Source organism: Myotis nattereri, assembly GCF_964212035.1.
Source record: "Myotis nattereri genome assembly, chromosome: 5".
NCBI lineage: Eukaryota > Metazoa > Chordata > Mammalia > Chiroptera > Vespertilionidae > Myotis > Myotis nattereri.
The window spans coordinates 87,076,602-87,096,938 of record NC_138080.1 but is presented as its reverse complement, the minus strand read 5'-3'; the positions used below and the strand labels follow the sequence as shown (position 1 = coordinate 87,096,938).

Genomic DNA, 20,337 nt, shown 5'->3' with positions numbered 1-20,337 from the left:
AAAGAATGAAATATGAAAAGAAAGTGGCATTGTCCTTTCCCTTGATTTCACATACAGATATCTGGCCTGTGAATTCCTCCGACCACCTCTAGCCAGTAAAATTCATTCTACCCCCGACTTAATTTAATGCCACCAGTTTAACCAGTGACATCATCCACTGTAATCATCACAACTAATTAGGGTAAAAGCATGTCGTTTTAATTTTTTTCTCATCTGTTCACTCTGGGTAAATTTTAAATATTCAGGTGAAACCAAGTTCCTCATCTTTCAAAAAGGAGAACTCATGGTATTGTGATAAAGTAAAAATAAAAATTATAACTGTAAGCCACTCTAAACTTTACAGCCCCCTGCATGTAATGCTGTATCATGTAAATAGTGGTTATAATAACACTCGTCACTTATTAGCATCCTACTTATGTCTGCATCTGCTTCTCTGATTGCTTCTGTGTTTAAACTCCTCCCACCAGAAAGTCAGCTCCATGGGCTGGAGACTTGGTCTGTGTTGCTCACTCCAGGGTCCCCAGCTCCTGATACAGCACCACGCACCCAGAGCAGTGGTTCTCAACCTTCCGAATGCCGTGACCCTTTCATTCAGTTCCTCGTGTTGTGGTGACCCCCCATTTCATGGTTACCAATGGAACATAATGAAAGCATAGTGATTAATCACAAAAACAATATGTAATTATATATGTGTTCTCCGATGGTCTTAGGCGACCCCTGTGAAAGGGTCATTCGACCCCCAAAGGGGTTGCGACCCACAGGTTGAGAACTGCTGACCCAGAGGTAATTAGTAGGCATTTACTGAATTGATATTCTTCGTTAGGGAGTGGGCAGACGCCATCCTAAATAACTCTGTAAAATAGTGTTTTCCAAAGGTGATGAGTGGCCCTCCTGAATCAGCCTCCGATGGGGTGCTTCCTAAATGGAGAACCCCGAGGCTCACCAGAGACCCATGAAATCAGAAGCTCCCCAGGTAGTCGGGAGGGGGGCTTGTCATTTCCAGCTGCAAGTCCCTACAGGTGATGGGGGCGTAATAAATGGTCTCTACAGGAATGGAAAACAAATGCCTTGCTCTGAGTCCAGACAGCTGCCCCCGAAGCCCATACCCATGTAAGGCTTGGTGCCGGCCATGGTGGTGATCTGCGTCTCCCTGGGCAGCATGGCGGCGATGTTGAAGTCCGTGATGTGCACGTGCCCTGGCGGGAGAGAAGGGCCACAGAGAACGTTAGGTCCATTCAACCCAGGGGCACACCCATGCTTCTAACTGGAAGCTTCATCTGTAAATTCTTCTGTGCTTTGGGTACCAGCAGTAAAAGCTCAATCATTCTGCCCTCAAATCAGTATGTTCTTCAATCAGCAAACCCTCTAGCAAACTGGGAGCCAGAACATGGTCCACAAAGATGAGTATCTAACTGTAAGTCTGCAGTTCAGCTTCAGAAAGTGTTAACTTGGGGGAAGAGGGGGAGGGTAAGAGCGCATGCTCTCATAATTCTACTTGGGAAATTTGTGTTCACAACATTTTAAGTTGGTTTAACCTGTGAGTATCAACAGGGAACCAAGAGCTATGCAAAATATCAAATTGCCAATGGTCTCTTATGGGATCTTTTTTAAGAGAGAAACATTGTTACTATAAAGCACATATGAATGGAAATCCAGCACTCATTGAATAGGGCTGCTTTGTTCAAGGTTGTTTTGTTATAAGATTGATTCCCAGTGTGGAGTTTGCATGCTCTCCCCATGTCTGCATCCCAAAGATGTGCACATGAGGTGAATTGGTATGTCTACATTGTCCCAGCATGAGTGTGTGTGTGTGTGTGTGTGTGTGTGTGTGTGAGAGAGAGTGGCCCTGTGATGGAGGGGCGTCCTGTCCAGGGTTGGTCCCCACCTTGTCCTTGAGCTGCCTGGACAGGTTCTGGCCACTCAGGTCCCTAAACTGAAATAAGTGTGTTGAAAAGTCATTGTCTTATTTTTATTCATCTTTCATATATATATATATATATATATATATATATATATATATATATATGAAACTCACCTTTACTTCAGTGTTTAATATTAGAAGTGTTTGGGTCTTTATTTAAAAATTTGGTGATGCTTTTAAAAATATATATATTTTATTGATTTTTTTTACAGGGAGGAAGGGAGAGGGGGAGGGATAGAGAGTTAGAAAAATGAACGAGAGAGAAACATTGATCAGCTGCCTCCTGCCCACCTCCTACTGGGGATGTGCCCACAACCAAGGTACATGCCCTTGACCGGAATCGAACTTGGAACCTTTCAGTCCCCAGGCTGACGCTCTGTCCACTGAGCCAAACCGGTTAGGCTTGGTGATGCTTTTGTGGCCAGAACATGCTATAGGAACTTAACTCTTCTTGATGTCAATTAGCCGATGGGAAAACTGGGTTCCTTATATGTCATTTTGCTTAAAGTCACAGTTTCTAAAAATCTCCTGACGACATAGGACTTAGTATATCTATTTCTTTGTTAGGAAAGAACCCCTTTTTATCCTTGTTTTTTTTTGTTTGTTTGTTTTTTTGTGTTTTGTTTTTTTTTAAACAACATTAGTAGTTGTTGTTTTTTTCTTTTTTTTTTTTTTTTAAATATATTTTATTGATTTTTTACAGAGAGGAAGAGAGAGAGATAGAGAGTCAGAAACATCGATGAGAGAGAAACATCGACCAGCCACCTCCTGCACATCCCCCACTGGGGATGTGCCCGCAACCCAGGTACATGCCCTTGACCGGAATCGAACCTGGGACCTTTCAGTCCGCAGGCCGACGCTCTATCCACTGAGCCAAACCGGTTTCGGCATGTTTTTTTCTTTTTGTCTGTTAAGTCAGAATGCCCTCTAATGGTGTTCAACAAAATAACTCACCACGGGGAAGCAGGGGAAACAGTTAAGCTTTATTTACAAAGAGGTTGTAGAAAGACTTTTAGACTGGGACCCAGGAGACTTGCGTCTTACCTTGACCTCTGCCCCTGACACATTGTGACTTTAAGTTCAATTCCTGTATTGAACCTGAGTTTCCCTTCATAAAGAATGGAGTGGGTGGACTAGCTGATCGCCTGGGTCTCTCTCAGCTCTCACATTCGTGCCGTTGCTGTGAGGGTCTAACACTTAAATCCAGCAGGGAGCACATCTGTGAAGTGCATTGGAGTCTTTGCACTGACAGTGAGAAGGAAGAAAGGGGCAGCCCCAGGAGTTCGGGCAGATAAGCTCGTTATGTTAGCTGTTGGCATGAAAGTCATAGGCTGTCAGAGGATCTGGAGGTGTTGGCATTTCCATTTCCGTGCTTCCATGGTTCTAATGAGCTGTGGCTGTAATTGGAGGGGATGCCATTTGACTCTTCATCCAGGTCTCTCGGTCCATATGCCTCCTGCCAAACTTGACTATCTACTCTTTGATGGCATCCAGCCTGCTGCTAAAGATAAATGTCACTGCCTTTATTGCCAAGGTTTGTTTTATGCCCACAGTGTTTGCGTTTGCTTATGTGATTCCATTTTAAGACAAAGTAGCACTCATCCAGCTAAAAGTAAGGTTTTCTGGCATGAGCGGTACTAGTGGGTGACTTCGACAGCTCACCCTGTCATAGTGTAGGTGGTCTCAGTTTGTTCTCTCTCTCTGTTTCCCTAGGGGTTATGCTCAGGGCACTGCATCAGTGGTTCACAAGGTTTGAGACGCTGTGGTTGAGAGCCTGTTCTCTGGGGTCAGACTATTTGGCTTTAAGTGTAGGTTCTATCACTAACAGGCTGTGTTATCTTAGCAAGGTGGCTGATCTCTCTGTGAAGGTGGGATGATAATAATAGTCTTCCCATGAGGTTGTTGGGAAGATCAAATGAAATAATGACTGTGGGAGACAGCTCAGCATTTGGTAGGAAGTGTTCAACTATTGCTATTTGTCATGATCAGAAACTCCAGAGTTACATAAAGTACTGTGTGTGTGTGTGTGTGTGTGTGTGTGTGTGTGTGTATGATGTCCACTTGATTTTAAGCACATTTTGGGGATCTTCAAGGGAGGAGCTATTAAGATAGCAAGCCTAGTTCTTTTTCACACCCACAGACTAAGTTTTTGCCTTTCACTGTTCCCCAGGACTAGGATGATATTAAGAAACCTACATTATAGATGATGCCATAATTTTATTTTGTCGGATATACCAGGCAGACAGTATTGTTCTTCCCGAGACAGCATTTATTTCCCAAATAACTTAAAAGCACAAGAATTGTAGACACTAGGAAATTGATGAAATTGGATGGGGTGCTTAAATTGGCAGGATATGAAAAAATATATATCAGGACAACTGGTTAGGGGCCATCCAATGTCTAATGCCTTCTCGGGCTCTGAACCAGTGAGTGAGACACTGGGGGAGAACAGCAGCTGGTATCCTCTAAATTAAAACATATTTAAAGGCAAATTCTGATGTGCAGAGAATGTTTATTCACATCATGGAAAGATTTTCCACTTTATGAAAGGATTTTGCTCCTTTAAATATCAATCTTTTCTGATGATTACAAACCAAGATGAATCAGTGAGAATAAAATAATGTTTCTGCTTGGTGCTGAATGAATATATATATAAGTGATGCAGTATCATACACAGCTCACTTAGAGGAATGGGCATAGGAGGCAGATCAGAAATAGGCAATTATCCTTCCCAGTTGCTAAAATTCCCGGGTAAGAGGTGCATGTGATGGCCTGTCTGGGGAAAAATATACATGTGGACAGAGAGGATAAATGAAACATGGAAAATCATACCAGAAGACCCTCCAAAAGGCAGACATTGATTTGTAGTTCAGTTGGTTCTCCCAAGAGCAACTCTACATGCTGAGTGAAGGGTGGGGGATTACTAGGAATTGGTTTATTTAAAAGTGGTTAATTATGGTCCCTGGGAAATGCCTGAAAGCCTTAGTTTTTCAGAATCTGAATAAATACAATGTAAATAACCTTAAAAATAGTCCCCAGAAAGGGATCCCAAAACAATGTTTAGAGAAGAGCGCTCAATATTATTTGCTTGCTTTTATCCATTTACATATCTAATCCTTAAGCAATGTTTTTCTTATTAACTGCAAAGATTCTCAAATGGAGTTCAGAATGAAATATAATACAGAAATCCCTATATAAATTTATTATCCAAACCCAAAACCTTGAAAGAGAAAAGGGGTCATTGTAAATATACACTAGATAACAGGTGTAGTTGGGTCATCCCCCGAGGCTGACTGGGATGACTGGGATGTCCCTAAGCAACTGAACGCCGCCCTGGCAAGAATACGATGCCCTGGGGAAGGAAACTTACTTCATCTTGTTTATGTGGCTATGTCTCTGTATCGGATAATCAGTGAACACTGGATACTTACCTGAAAAGGGGGTTTAGCTCCCTGCATACACGAAGGAAAGCAGGATGGGCCATTGACAGTGTAGTTACCTGAGAATTAGGGTTCAACAGTATTGTTTAAACACAAGACCTAGCCTCAGCTGGGTTGGCTCAATGGATAGAGCATCGGCCTGCAGACCGAAGGATCCCAGGTTTGATTCCAGTCAAGGACACATGCCCATGTTGAGAGCTCAATCCCCAGTGCGGGTGTGCAGGGTCAATGATTCTCTCTCATCATTGATGTTTCTATCTCTCTCTCCCTCTCCCTTCCTCTCTGAAATTAATTTTTAAAAAAAGTAGACCCCCTCCACCCCCCCGCACAAGACCTAACAAATAGACACATGGCCTCTTGGGTATATCCCTTCTGGAATAAAAATAATTCTTTAGTAAAGACAGGTAAGTACCCAGTGTTCACTGACCATCTGATAGAGATACAGCAACATAAAATAAGATGAAGTAGTCGACATTTCCTTCCTAGGGGAGAAAGCCCCTACTGCCTCATGGAGTCATACTAACATTTAACCTTTATCGAGTGATTTCCTTCTGGTAGATATTGCAATCAAGCACTTTATAAATAGTATGTCAGTCTGTTTTTACAATGAGCCTAAGAAATAAATATATATTTTTTTATCCCTGGAGAAACTAAGGTAGCAAAGGAAGTTTAGGCAACCTGTTGACCCTCTCTGTGCAAGTGAGTGGGTGAATTGTTGTTATGTTATTAAATTTATCAGGGTGACATCGATAAATAAAATGATATAGGTTTCAAGTATACAATGCTATAATACATCATCTATATATTTCATTGTGTGTTAACCACCCAAAGTCAAGTCTCCTTCCGTCACCATATATTTGGCCCTCTTTACCCTCTTCTACCTCCCCTCCGCCAACTACCCTCCCTTTCCCTCTGGTAACAAACATATGGTTGTCTGTGTCTATGAATTTGTGTGTGTTTTTTGTCTTGTTTGTTTGTTGCTTTCAGTTTTATATCCCACATATGAGTGAAATCATACGGTTCTTGACTTTTCCCATCTGACTTATTTTGCTTAGCATGATATTCTCAAGATCCATCCATGTTGGCACAAGTGACAGTATTTCATCTTTCCTTAGGACTCAGTAGTATTCAATTGTATATATGTATCACATCTTCTTTGGTTTGGAACTTCACCAATCTGGTTCCAGAATCCACAATTAATCTTTCATAAGGATAGTCTCTAAGGGTGCTTAAACTTATAGATTCATTTATTTCTGGACCTTTCTCCCAACCTACAACCAAGAAGTTGGCAAGAAACCATGAGGGGGTGAAAGATGTTGAATGCGAGAGGACAGAACGACCTCATGGTAAAATTAGGATGAAACCATGTTTGAGATCTCAGATTAAAACACTGTTCTCTGAAATGGAAGGTAAATCTTAAACAAGTTTTGGTTGACAGCACCTGTATGTCTCCATTCAGAGCCACAACGAATGGTAGAGCAATATATTGTAAACAAGGACAACCAGGACAGGTGGGAACAGAACCCCAACCTGGGTTCTGCTTGACCAGCCAGCCACGCACTTTCATGAGACTGTGGTGGGCAGATGAAGCACCTTTTTCTAAATTGTGCAAAGGTGGCCCCTATAGGTTAGGGGAGGCCCTCTCCATAACCGTGAACTCCGTAGAGTTTATGTGCACCAGGGAGAGCTGGTGTGTTAACACAAGTCACCTTCATGCTAAGTCTCCCCATTGCTCACATTTCTGAAATCCAGAGAATCTGTTCCCAAATGTCAGAAGCAGTGAAGGGAAGGAAGAAATAAGGCGTTGGAAGTGGAAAATCTTTTCAGACAGTCTGTAAATAAATAATGACCCCAAGCCTGGAAATTTGAGGTCATAGCACAAGTGTTTCTTAGCTCTCTGAGAACAGGTGGGGTCTGGCAAATCAGGTTCAGATGCAACTAGGTAAATAAATAATGAGCACTCTTTGTAATACTTTAAGCAATAAAACAAAATTAAAAAAAGAAAAATAAATAAATAGCGAGCAATGGATGGTACTTGGAGTTTCAGTCCCACTTGCAAGTCCTTTCTGTTAAAGTCACATGAGTAAGGAGCTTTGCAGATTCATGACTCATCTAGCAGCTTTGTGAAAAGAATGAGGATCTTATCGCCACTGTAACGTTGATAACTTATAGTCTGCTCTGATGGGCCAATAAATCCAAATGTGCATTCAAATAAATATTAGAAAGAGAATAGACACATTTAATCATTGTCGGCAAAAGCTTGTTCTACAGGGCATCTTTAATCAGTGTTTTTTGAACTTCTGGCATTCATTTTTTTCACCTTCATGGTTCTTCCCGTATCTCTATATCATGTTTCTCTCTGGGTACCACATATACTGTCATCTACTTTATATTTCTCTTTAAAGTGACTGATTTTTTTTTCCGAAAGAGGGAATAAGGGGAAGAGAGAGAGAGAGAGAGAGAGAGAGAGAGAGAGAGAGAGAGAGAGAAACATCTATTTTTGTTGTTCCACTTATTTATGCACTCATTGGTTGATTCTTGTATGTACCCTGACCAGGGATTGAACCTGCAACCTTGGTGTATTGGGATGAGGCTCTAACTGACTGAGATACCTGGCCAGAACCCTGGTTGATTTTTTGTACAGAAAACTTGATATTTCCTCTGCAAATGTAAAACCAATTTGCCCTCCTAAGAAGGAAAGCATGAAAGTGGGTGCCATGCCAACAAAATAGTGTTCCAGATTTATAGAGAAATACCATTGCCTGCCTAATGCTCTAAGTTTGAGGCCTGTTCATCTTTATTAAAAAAAGAGGATGATGGTCATAAAGACAGTAAGGCAAACCAGCAGCAAATACTGTAATGGTTTCTTTGAAGAAATGAGTTGAAGGACATGGAAAACAGAGTTACTTTCTCATTATGTAAATTCAGTGTTATGTAGGGTATATTGGGGTACTACCCCACTGCTGGAAATGCTAAAGTTTCTTCAGGTTATCCCTCCCACTTATAAAATGGAGTGTGTACCCAGGACAGTGCGGCTCAGTTGGTTGAAGCATCATCCTGTGCACCAAAGACTTGCAGGTTCCATTCCTACTGGGGGCATGTGTGCGTGTGAGGCAACTGATAGATATTTCCCTCTCACATCAATACTTCTTTCTCTCTCTCTCTCTCTCTCTCTCTCTCTCTCTCTCTCTCTCTCTCTCTTTCCCTCCCTCTCTCTAATAGCATTAAAAAATATATCCTTGGGTGAGGATTAAAAAGAAATAAAATAAAATGGAGTTTGTACATGTAATTCAAGTCAATCAAGCAAGACACCTTTTCTACGTGTAATACTCCTTAGCTGGGGATAATCATTATTGTTCTATATACAAGTCTAGTTGGTTGCAAACAAATCATTCACTTACCATGTTCATCAAGCAAAATATTGTCAGGCTTCATATCCCTAGGGGAGTAAAAAGAAAAGACAAAGTTGCTTATAATAAAAAAAAAACATAACTAAAGGAGAAAGTGCTCAAGAATGCTAAGTAGGGTTGAAATTATGTACTGGCCCCTCATTACTCACAATCTTATTAAATTATCACAGTGAATCTATGGGACAATGACCATGAACGCCCCCAATTTCTAGATCAGAAAGCCAAGGCTTAAAGAAGTTACCTAAGTTAGCCCAGGGTCAGAGATAGGAAATGGAAGAACAAGGCTCTGAGCCTGGGTCTCTCTTATTCCAAAGCTCAGACTCTTAATTTCTATAGAGTATTGCTCCATAGGGTCATAGGGGGCATCTAAATTGTCAGAAGGTAGCAGTACTAATTATCATTTACACTAATTTTCATCTGTGTAAATCTGGGATGAATGTAAAGACTCTATAAAATAAGAAACAAAAAAGGTCTATAATGCGAATTTATTTTAAACATGCAGAGATTAGAATTTCCCTTAGGATGATGCTCTAATTTGCTAGTTACTTAATAAATATTATTCCAGAGGTGAAGGTGGTTGATTAAAAGATTTGGACCAGTCTTCTGTGCTTTGGTGAGATCCTTAAATCCCTAGAAGGGAACAAACCCCACCCTCTTCCAGTAAAGGAAGTAGTTTCATGATAACTACTTAGAGCAGTGGTTCTCAACCTCTGGCCCTTTAAATACAGTTCCTCATGTTGTGACCCAACCATAAAATTATTTTCGTTGCTACTTCATAACTGTAATGTTGCTACTGTTATGAATCATAATGTAAATATCGGATATGCAGGATGGCTTAGGCAATACCTGTGAAAGGGTCATTTGACTGCCAAAGGGGTCGCGATCCACAGGTTGAGAACCACTGACTTAGAGGAATAGTGTACAGAGTTTTCAAAATTCTGCTGAAACAAATATTGTAAGCAGTGCCCCTCAATCAGAGAACAGCGATGCTGTGCCTACTACCCTGGTCCTCCACTCTCAGGTTTTACGGCCCTTCCCTAATGTACCATTAGAGCACTTCAGCCTAAATTCACAGAAGCCATTAGGGAAGAAACTCTGAAATCGGTTTTAGGAAAACACTTTCAGCCCAGTCAAGTGGCTTTTATGTCACTTGAATAAGGTGACCTTGGTCTTTGGCAGACCAAGATTGTCAGGGTCCTCTTTTCGTAAAAATATTATTGAATAACAAGCCCCTTACCTATGAACACAACCAAGTATATGCCACCCCCAACATGCAGATGCACGGATAGTTTCATGAACTTTGAGTATCTTCTCATTTAGCTTGTTAGGGTCTTAACATTCATTCTGGATTCATAAGTGATCATCTGTAGCTATGGCAAGTTTTTCTCTGGTGCCGGGTGCAATTTGCTAAAAAGATAGAGTGTAGGGGATTTCCAACTGCATGCTTCTATGGCTAATCTCTCAATATTGCATATTCTGCCCCAAAGTCTTTGATGGATCCCATCATTTCAAGAATTATCTAGTTCAAACTCACTTACATGGAATAAAGGCTCTTTTCTCATCTGGCTCCTATCCTCCAACCACATGGAAGCACACACAGTCCCCTAAATGCTCCCTGCATTCCCCCCCCCCCTTTTTCTGCTGTTCCTTCACCAGAATCAGGGCCCGCTCACCAATGCAACCAGACAGTGCAGATTCACCCTTCACCTCATAGCTCAGATGCCACTTCCTGCAGGAAGCCTTTCCTGATTTCTCAGTTCTTAGTCAATGGCTCCTTCTATGTGCTCTTCAGAGTACACTTCTTCCATCATAACATTTATCATCTATATTTATTTTGTTCTCCAAATGGATCATGAACTCCTTGATGTCCGGGATGGTTTCTAAATTAATGTCATAATCCATCACATAGGCTCACAGTGTCTGGTGGCCAGTAAATGACTGACTCTCTGGTACTAGGAAAATGTCTAGTGCACTCAAGGTTAATCCTGACAGTATCTACCAGGGCACCACAGTGCACCTCCAAACACTCTACAGTTGAAAGTTTAGAGTAGACCAGGTGCTAGGCTCTTACTACCTCTTTCAGAGCTGCATTCAGTGAGCGAGAGTTAGTGTTTGCCAAGCGAGGAGGAGGCCCCAGGAGCCCAGCTGGGAAGGAAGAGACCTGGATGTGGCAAGATCAGCATACTGATTCCGTGGCCTGGATTTATGGGGAATTGCTGGGGAAAAAATGAATTGCTCTGGATTTGACACTTTATGAGCTTCTATAAATCTCTGAGCATCATTTTATTTTTTATTAATGCTACATATCATTATACCCACTATTTGCCCCAGAAACGAAAGATGATTCTTTTTTTAAAATATATATTTTATTGATTTTTTACAGCGAGGAAGGGAAAGGAATAGAGAGTTAGGAACATCGATGAGAGAGAAACATCGATCAGCTGCCTCCTGCACACCCCCCACTGGGGATGCGCCGGCAACCAAGGCACATGCCCTTGACCGGAATCAAACCCGGGACCCTTCAGTCCGCAGGCCGGCACTCTATCCACTGAGCCAAACCAGTCAGGGCAAAAGATGATTCTTAAAGAATAATACAGAGATCAGAGAGGTAACTATTAGTTTAATGTGTCACTTCTAACTTCAATCTCATATTCATTTATTCATCAAATATTTATTTTAATAAGTCACTATGCTAGGAGTTCAGAAATATAAAGACAACTGAGATATAGTTCCTCTAGGGATGAAGAGAATAAGACAGATTCATAAGGAACCATGCAAAGAAGGCTTAACATGGCAAAGGCATGTATTTACTACTAAATTCAGAAAAAGAATATATGACTATTTAAAAAGAAAAAGTGGACTTTCTACCTAAAAATAGATAGGCATAGATTCTACATACATAGTTTTCCCAAAATGTGATGAGGTGACTTCTAAGTCACTACAGGGCCAGCTGCAGAATAGTAACATTCTTTATTCAGACACCAGGAGAAAGAAAATGAAAAGAAACCCAGTATGCTGTATAAAAATTCCTGCTAGAACAAGTTGAGATTTTTCTAATTATGAAATTTAGCACCACTTTGTTATCTTTTCAAATAATCCTAAATATGAAATAACTTACGCTAAAATGTTTCTTTCATTTAAGGCAATCTGTAATATAGTTTCACTTAAGGGACTTACAATATGGTTTCACTTAAAGCTCTGTGATATGATTTAACTTGGTGGCTACAAACCTGGATATGTTCAGAATCACCAGACAGGCGCGCTTTAAGAAACGTGGATTCTGTGACCTACCTAGCTCAGTCCTGTAGCAATTGGACTCTCTGTGGCTAGGCCCAGGCATCTGTCCAAAACAGACTCCTCCAGACCTTCTTATGTACAGTCATGTTCAGAAATACCATCCAGGCATGGTTCAAGTCCAAAAAATAGCAATCTGATTTTAAAACGCGAACGTCTTACAAGCTTATCTATGAATGCAAAAGTGTGAGAAAAGTACACCTACCACTCTGGACAAATTCTTTGGGTAAAACGTACATGGAGGTCTCTTACAACCTACATACCATTAGCAGGGAGCTAATGATGACAGTGTCTGTGTGGGCATTCCATCTCATACCGTAGCCTCTCATTTCCCCGACTTTCCTCCAATCTTTCCATCTTTCCCACCCAATTGTTTCCTTACCCCCATTTCCTTCATCATTCCTCTTCCTTATTCCAGCCGACCCCCTGCCCAGCAGGACCTCCCCTCCAACACAATTCCCAAACTGGCACGTCTGACGCGCTGAGACCATCAGCTTCTCAGAGAAAGGACACCTTTTCTGCATTGTTCAAAGCCGAAGCGCCCAGGCTCCCCAAAGTGCCCAGAACAAAGAAAGTGCTTAAGTAAATATCGATCATAAAAATGGGTGAATCTGGTTCCTTGGTTTCTAAGACTTCTGGGAAAATAAGCCAAGTGTTCTTTTTTCCCGTAAGAAAAGAAAAGAAAAAACAAAAAAGAAAATAAAAGAACAACTCCCTCTATCCCTCCTCCCCGCAAAAAACCAAAAAACAAAACACACACACAAAAAACAACAAACAACTCTCTATGCCAGATGCACTATATTTACTGTTAGTCAACTAAACAACTGATCATTTTATTTTATTTTATTATTATTTTTTTAAAATATATTTTATTGATTTTTTACAGAGCGGAAAGGAGATAGATAGATAGTTAGAAACATCGATGAGAGAGAAACATCGATCAGCTGCCTCCTGCACATCTCCCACTGGGGATGTGCCCGCAACCCAGGTACATGCCCTTGACTGGAATCGAACCTGGGACCCTTCGGTCCGCAGGCCGACGCTCTATCCACTGAGCCAAGCCGGTTTTGGCACAACTGATCATTTTAGTACATGGATGAGTATATACTAGAGTAAGAGTGATAAAGCCGTGATTTCTGCAGTCTGAGTCCCCGAATGCAGAGGGGAAGCTCGAGTCTAGAATGTGGGGAGTGGTAAAGTGCAATCCTAGGCACACGCACCCTAGAAACTCTTATGGCGTCTTGATTGGAAGAAACAGAGCAGGCCACGCCCTGCTTTCTCAGCTGACTCCTGCCGTGGGAACCAGAAACAGCATGTGCAAATATAATGCTCCCGGTGGAGGCAGGGTCCAAGGTGGGAACTGATATACCTGACGTTCTCACCTGAATGACTTTCCAGGACATTAGAAGAACTTAATAGGCTAATTACATCCCTTCACTGCACCTACCCTGGGATCAAGTCACTCACCGGGCAATCCGATACAAGGTGTTGTGAGAACAGGGAACAAGAAAATCAGTGTATCTGAACCAAAATCAGCTCCCTCCCTGTCCCCCAGCTTTCCGATAGGTCTACAGTTTGGGTTTAACTCTCTGTTACATAATGGTCTCCTAGGTTGGGTCTTCTTCAAGTTCTTGAGAGGGGAAAATATCATACATGTAGTTCTATAGTATATTCTTTAGGGTGTCACCCAAAGGCTATTGGTCACATAAACAGATCTATGTTAAGGAAAGAGTTGTTTGAAGTGGGAGAGTGTGAGGAGACATTGTAAGCAGAAACACATATTTTGGAACCGGAGGTAGAGGTGAAAATTGCCAGGATTGGATTATTACAGGCCAGGTCTCATCTCCCATAGTTATTACAAAATTATTAACTATATTCCCTGTGCTGTATTTTACATCCCCCTATTTTGTAACTACCAATTGCACATCTCAATTCCTTCCCCCTTTTCACCAATTCCTCCATTCCCCCTCCCCTCCACCAACCATGAAATTGTTCTCTATATTTCTAAGTTTGTTTCTGTTTTTTTTGTTTGTTTTTCAGATTCCACACATAAGTGAAATCCACATACTTATTCAACTACAGTCCCACCACTGTGCCTCCTTCTCCGGCCTTAGAGCCAGGGTCTGGATTCACACAGTCTACACTCTTATCCTGGGGCCACCAGGCAGGAGCTCCGCACATGACTTAGAATTTATTAAAAGCTCAGCACAGGCTAGTTAAATGTTAACCTGGAAGTGAGCAGTCCTTTGCCTTTCTCACATGGGTTTTTACGAATGGGTGGCCTTGTGTGAAAAGCGCAAATCCAAAGTTCCTTTCAAAACTGCCTGATCAATGATACAAAGAAGACAGATTCTCCTGTTTTTGCAATGCGTAATTCATGCTCATTCATTATTCCGTAGCTTGGGAGCAGGTGTTCAATAGAACACCTAATACCCTCATCAACCTAATACCCTCATTACTGCACGGCCGTTTTGTTCTGCTCTGGGAGTTAGAAACAGAACCTGGGCAAAGGCTTGTGAGCTACTGAAGCGAAGACTTATCAAACCAGAAAGAAAGGGCATTTTCTTAACCACCCCGTAGAAAATAGTAGCCTGAACCCAAAACCTATTACCCCACTTCAGGAAACAGAAAACATGATCAGTATATGGAAGGAAGAAAGCCAGCATCAAGTGAAACAGGCACAATATAAGTAATCAGATAATCTCTCATGCTTTTGGGGCTTTTAATTTTCTCATGCTGGAATTGCTGATTTGATCATTTGGAAAAGACTGAACTTCCCTTCAAGATATTTAAATGCAAAACAAAATGTTATTTCAAAAAACACACAAATAGCTGAAATATCTCACCAAATCTGAAATACAGAAGTAAGCAAAGATAGTTTCCTGGCAACATAAAATAGGTTACCATATCCTAAAGCTAACGGATTGGACTACCATAATTTTACAAGCAATTCTAACAGGTTTTGTTATCTGGTCTCCCATCTCATAATATATTTGAAAGACAGAAGCTGATCTGAGTAACACCAGCTAAAGAAGCAAAGATTGAAATCTTAGCAGCTAAGAAAACGATTAAAACGTACTGTATTAGTTTGCTAGGGCTGCTGCAACTAAGTACCACACACTTAGTGGCTTTAAAAATAAACCAGAGATTTATTGTCTGGAAATTCTGGAGGCTACAAGTCCAAAATCAAGGTGTCAGCGGGCCCTGCTCCCTCTGTCACCTGCAGGGGAGGGTCCTTCCTTGCTTCCTCCTGGCTTCGGTTGGTTTGCTGACAACCTTTGACCTTCTTCCCAACCCTTCATTTTCATGTGGAGTTTTTCCTGTGACTCTTCATTTCACCTTCCCTCTGAATATGTTTCTCCCTGTGTCCAAATTTCCTGCTTGGATAAGGACACCAGTTACATTGGATTAGGGCCCTCCCTAATGAACTAATTTTTACTTGATTACCTCTATCAAGACCCTATTTTCTATTAAAGCCACATAATGAGATACTGGGAGTTAGGACTTCAATATATCTTTTTTTTGGGGGGGGGGGGGAGGGGACACACAATTTAACCTTAAACACCAACTAAAAATGTCTATAAACTAATGTTCATTGTTATTGGGTAAATAGCACTAAAGAGCTCATTTGACCTTGAGGATGTCTATTATTTCATAAGAGTGAAACTAAAGGAGCCTAATATGAAGAGCAGGTCTTTAAATCAGATAATCCTACTTTTGAATCTGGCCTTAGTATACTAACTGTATGATATTGAGCAAGTGACTGAACCCCATCATGGTATTGTTGACTATTAAAATAGGCCGTGTGTGCAAAATGCTTATGAGCGTGGTGCCTAATTCTTGATATATGCATAAGTGATAGCTCTTCTTCAGTCATTAAGAAAATGATGCATGTACTTTGTAGTATAAATTAAATGGTTAAATGTGGGTGAGCAGAAAGGAGTAAACACCTTCTGGAATTAGCAAAACATCTCTCCAGATGACTCATTCCCACGGGCTTCAGAGAGCTGGGGTGTTACTGTGTTGGCAAGTTCATTTCTCAGGAGCTCATCTGTCACTTAATGATCATTGACAAAAATGATTAGCTGCAGAAATATCTTATTTTTTTCCTCCCAATTACCACCTCAGGAAAATACAAATGTGACTTCCAGGCTACTACAGTGTGTGTGCGAGTCAGACAAAAAGGTGAAACTCAGCCTAGAAGATCTCTGCCTGTAAAAGACCTGGGTTCAAACAAAATACTGTTGGTTCACAACTGAATTGCAAATAATACCTTGATTAGTAAATGTGCTGGAAGCTGTTTATCACACCTCAACTGTCACCTGCTCTGTAGATTGTCCATTTCCCTCATGCAGCCTTCTTGGGGACAAGTGGGAGTGTGGTAGAGAATAGAAGGACAATGAGACCATACTTTGAAGAGCATCCTACCAGTGCAGAGAAGAAAGCACGCTAGACTCTTTGGTATGAAAGAAGCATTCTTGATTATTTGACCCTTTTTAACAGAGAAGTTCAAAGCTATGTTTAAGCTCACAGAGACAACTGGTGTCAGACTCTGGTTTAGTACAACCTCTTTAGATGAAGTATGGTGGACAGACTTTATGGTGACCCCATGATCCCACCTCCTGGTGTTCAGGTCTTGTATAAACCCAAGCCCCCAAGTGTAGGCTGGTTGTATGGCTTGCTTCTAACCAACATTATATGGCAAAAGTTGATAGGAGTCACTCTTGTAATGGTGATATATTATGTCATGTTATTCAATGATACATACTCTGTCTGGTTCACAGACTCACTTCAGAGTCTTGCCCTCCTCCCTGAATTTGAAAAAGCAAGCTGCCACGAGTCCTATAGCCCCAGAGAAATGAATTCTGCCAACTTGCTGATTGAACATGGAAGTGCACTATTGCCCATTCCAGCCTCCAGAAAAGAGCCCAGGTCTGGCCAATGCCTTGCTTGCAGCTTTGCAGAGAACCCAGCTCAGATGTGCCAAGACTCCTGAGGCAAGGAAACTATGAGATAATCGATGTGTAGTAAGTCATTACATTTGTGGTCATTTGTCACCCAGCATAGAAAACTAATAACTAAAACTAATGGGGGAAAGCCACACACACCAGGGGTATGCAACAGGAATGTGTGGAATAAATTAAAAATTGCTGAAAACAATGTTTCCCAGCAACCTTTACTATCTATGTTCACCCAAGGATTATTGTATATACTGCCCTCATTCATTGGTTCAGGTGTTGATTTATTCAGCAACCACTCTAGATTAGGTTACAAACATGAGTGAGGTGTAATCTCCATCCACAGGCCTTAAGTTCAGGAGGAAGAGAAAGCTTTTTATAAAAAAAAAAAAAAACAAAAAAAACACAACAACAACAAAAACAGTGTGTTCCAGGGGCAACAATTAGAACTATGATCGTGACCATTGTGAAGATGCAACCATGTGAGGGATGTGTGTGGTGAACGAAGATTTTAAAATATGGACAAAGTGATTATTTGCGTGTTTTTTTTTTAAAAAGTCAACATAATAAAAGTCATTTCAATGCTTCCTATGGGATAATACTATTTAATTCGTTGGTTACCACAGTCTCTTAGATATAGAATAATGGGATGAAAAGTAATTATTACAGTCCAAAGATAAATGTGTATTCACTCCCTTGTCAGGTGTCAAAGAAGACCCAATTGGGAATTTAAGCTAAATTCACAATTTAGCTTAAATTCAGGACATACACATACATCTCTGCTTGTTTCCTTTATAGTATGTACCACCGAATTATAAACCTTTCTGATGTCAGTATTGAAGTGTTTACTTGACTCCTTTTCACTCTGTAATATTATCAATCCTGGACGACAGGGCAGCTGTCTGTCCTTGGAGCATAGGAGGCCAGCACTGAGAACACTGCCTGGCAAAGGAGCTCAGGAATCAGTGTTTGAATGAATATTTATGACAGAAGCATTATTCCTAAGTTTTTTCTTTCACTATCAAGATGATGATTTCTAGAAAAATGATAGAAACTTCTCACAAGTAGCTACTGCAATCCAAGAGGGGATGTGCATCTTACAGAAGCTCTGAGAGGAACCCGGGTGTCTGTTATTGGTTCCCATGATTACAGCAAAGAAGACAAAGGTGATGAATAAAAATTGCATCTGTCTGTTTTTTGACAATCATCAATTTTCTTATTCCTACTTCAATATATCTGTAATCAATTAGAAAGGAAATTTTTGCAACTCTCTCAGCTGTACTGTCATTATTTATACAAATTTCCTAATTATATTTTTATCCCACTCCTTTAGGAATTTAGAAATTAGTGAGTTATATTTTCATTAGAGTGGGGGTAATTCCAAGAAAGAGGAAGGGACAATCACCCATCCACTCAACTGGTATTCTGATCCAAGATGATTTACTGTTTAAGTGTCCTACACAATTAATCTCATTAGCTTAAATTCATAATTGGGTTTTCTTTGACACCTGACAAGGAAGTGAATACACATTCATCTTTGGACTGTAATGATTACTTTTCATCCCATTATTCTATATCTAAGAGACTCTGGTATGCAACGAATTAAATAGTATTATCCCATAGGAAGCAGTGTAATGACTTATTTTCCTGACTTTAAAAAAACACAAAAAAAAACAAATGCAAATAATCACTTTGTCCATATTTTAAAATCTTCATTCACCAATTTAATGTAAGTAAAGAGGAACAGTGAATTAGAAACTGGCCATAATTTGGAAACTAAAGCTGACTTTTAAAGCTGTACTCATAGAAAAACATTTGACTTCTTGACTAAAAAGAAAACTGCCTAATTGTACAGTTGCAAATTCATGATTATTATGCAATCCATGTCTTTCACAACAAGCATAGAAAAGAACAATTCTAAAATTGAGGGAAATTAGCTTAATATTCTACAGACTTAGGAAAGTACAGAAAAAATTTCAAGTCTGTGGATTTTTAGAAAATCCACAAACAAAATAAAACTCCATTTCTCACTTGGAAATCATGTCAGAAACAGGACCTATTGTATTTTTTAAAAATAAACTAGGCTAGACGTTGCTGGCAAGAAAGTCAATACAGACAAAAAATTAAAACAGCCCATCCAAGGTTACCACCCAGAGACAAATAAGCACTTTTACTCATTTAGCTTCCTTTACAAGGACTAGATTCTTCTTCCCGCTTTGGCTATTAAAATCCTTTTTAAACCCCCTGAGTTCTCAAGAAACTTTATTTTGTTACCCCAACCATTTTCTTCTCTGAAATACTTTGGTCTTTCTTGCACAATTCAGCTTCTAGTTTTATGCTGTTCTGTCTTCTCTTGGTTCCACACGTATCATCTTCACTGTACAGCCAGACCGTGGGAGCCTCAGGCAGGTGGTCATGAGCCTTACAAACTATATCCTTGACTGTGCTCAACATCTGTAGGGCAGAGAGTAGCCAAGACCTCTGCATTTCCATCAAGTGATGCCTCACCTACTTGTTAGCTCAGTTATTTTCTGAGCCAGAGTTTCATCAACTGTAAAATAGGGACAATCACACCATCAACCTCCTGGGTTGCGGGCAGATTGGGCGAAATGCTTCACTATTGCTTAGCAGAGTGCCTGGTACCCAGGAAGCCCTCAGGAAATGGCCGTCTTCTGCTCCACACATATTTGCTGACTGTTATGGATAATCATGAATCATGTCCAGAGACAAAATGTTTCTCATCTGAAATTAGGAAGTCACATATTTTACAGCTGCAGGTTTACACAGGTGGTCTTGTCTGCGGATTCTTACTGTATTTCGGCGATTCTTTTTTCCCCCACTCACACTTTAGGATCTTGGAACTCAGGAGGTGTCTTACGACCCAGTCTTCCAAGCAGCTGAGAGATGTTTTGTTTTGTTTTCTTGGAGTCAATGAAATCCAGCATAAACTGATTGATTCTTTTGAAGAAAGAGATTTTAGAGAATTATATTCTGAAGCTTCTATTTCTCCTTCTATGTTGCTCTTCATGCTTTTAACTCTGCCCCATCAGCCCCACTCTCAGAGTGCCACCATCCCTGTCCTTTAAATGCTCATTTTTACCATGGCCATGTTTTCTAAGCCATGTGACAGCATTTCAAATGAATACCACTTCAAACTGATCCCTGGTACTCTGAGCGCAGAAAGTTATGGTTATTAGAGCTCTCTCACAATTAAAATGCCTATCTGGTCATGACTGTCTTGGAAAGTCTTCATGATATTTATATATGTCCTGATTTCCCCAGAATACTTTTTAGTTTTGCCTATTGTCGCAGCA

General features: G+C 40.6%; 1 protein-coding gene across 1 annotated transcript in view; it reads right to left on the bottom strand.

Annotated features, from left to right (window-relative positions):
* STK32A (serine/threonine kinase 32A) overlaps positions 1–20,337 on the bottom strand; it is an 87,734-nt gene that overhangs the window by 18,546 nt on the left and 48,851 nt on the right. The window contains exons 6-7 of the mRNA XM_081091216.1: positions 8,763–8,800; positions 1,107–1,196 (exon numbers count right to left, since the gene is read on the bottom strand). Of these exons, the coding sequence (XP_080947342.1) occupies positions 1,107–1,196; positions 8,763–8,800 (128 nt within the window). The remainder of the gene's footprint in view (positions 1–1,106; positions 1,197–8,762; positions 8,801–20,337) is intronic.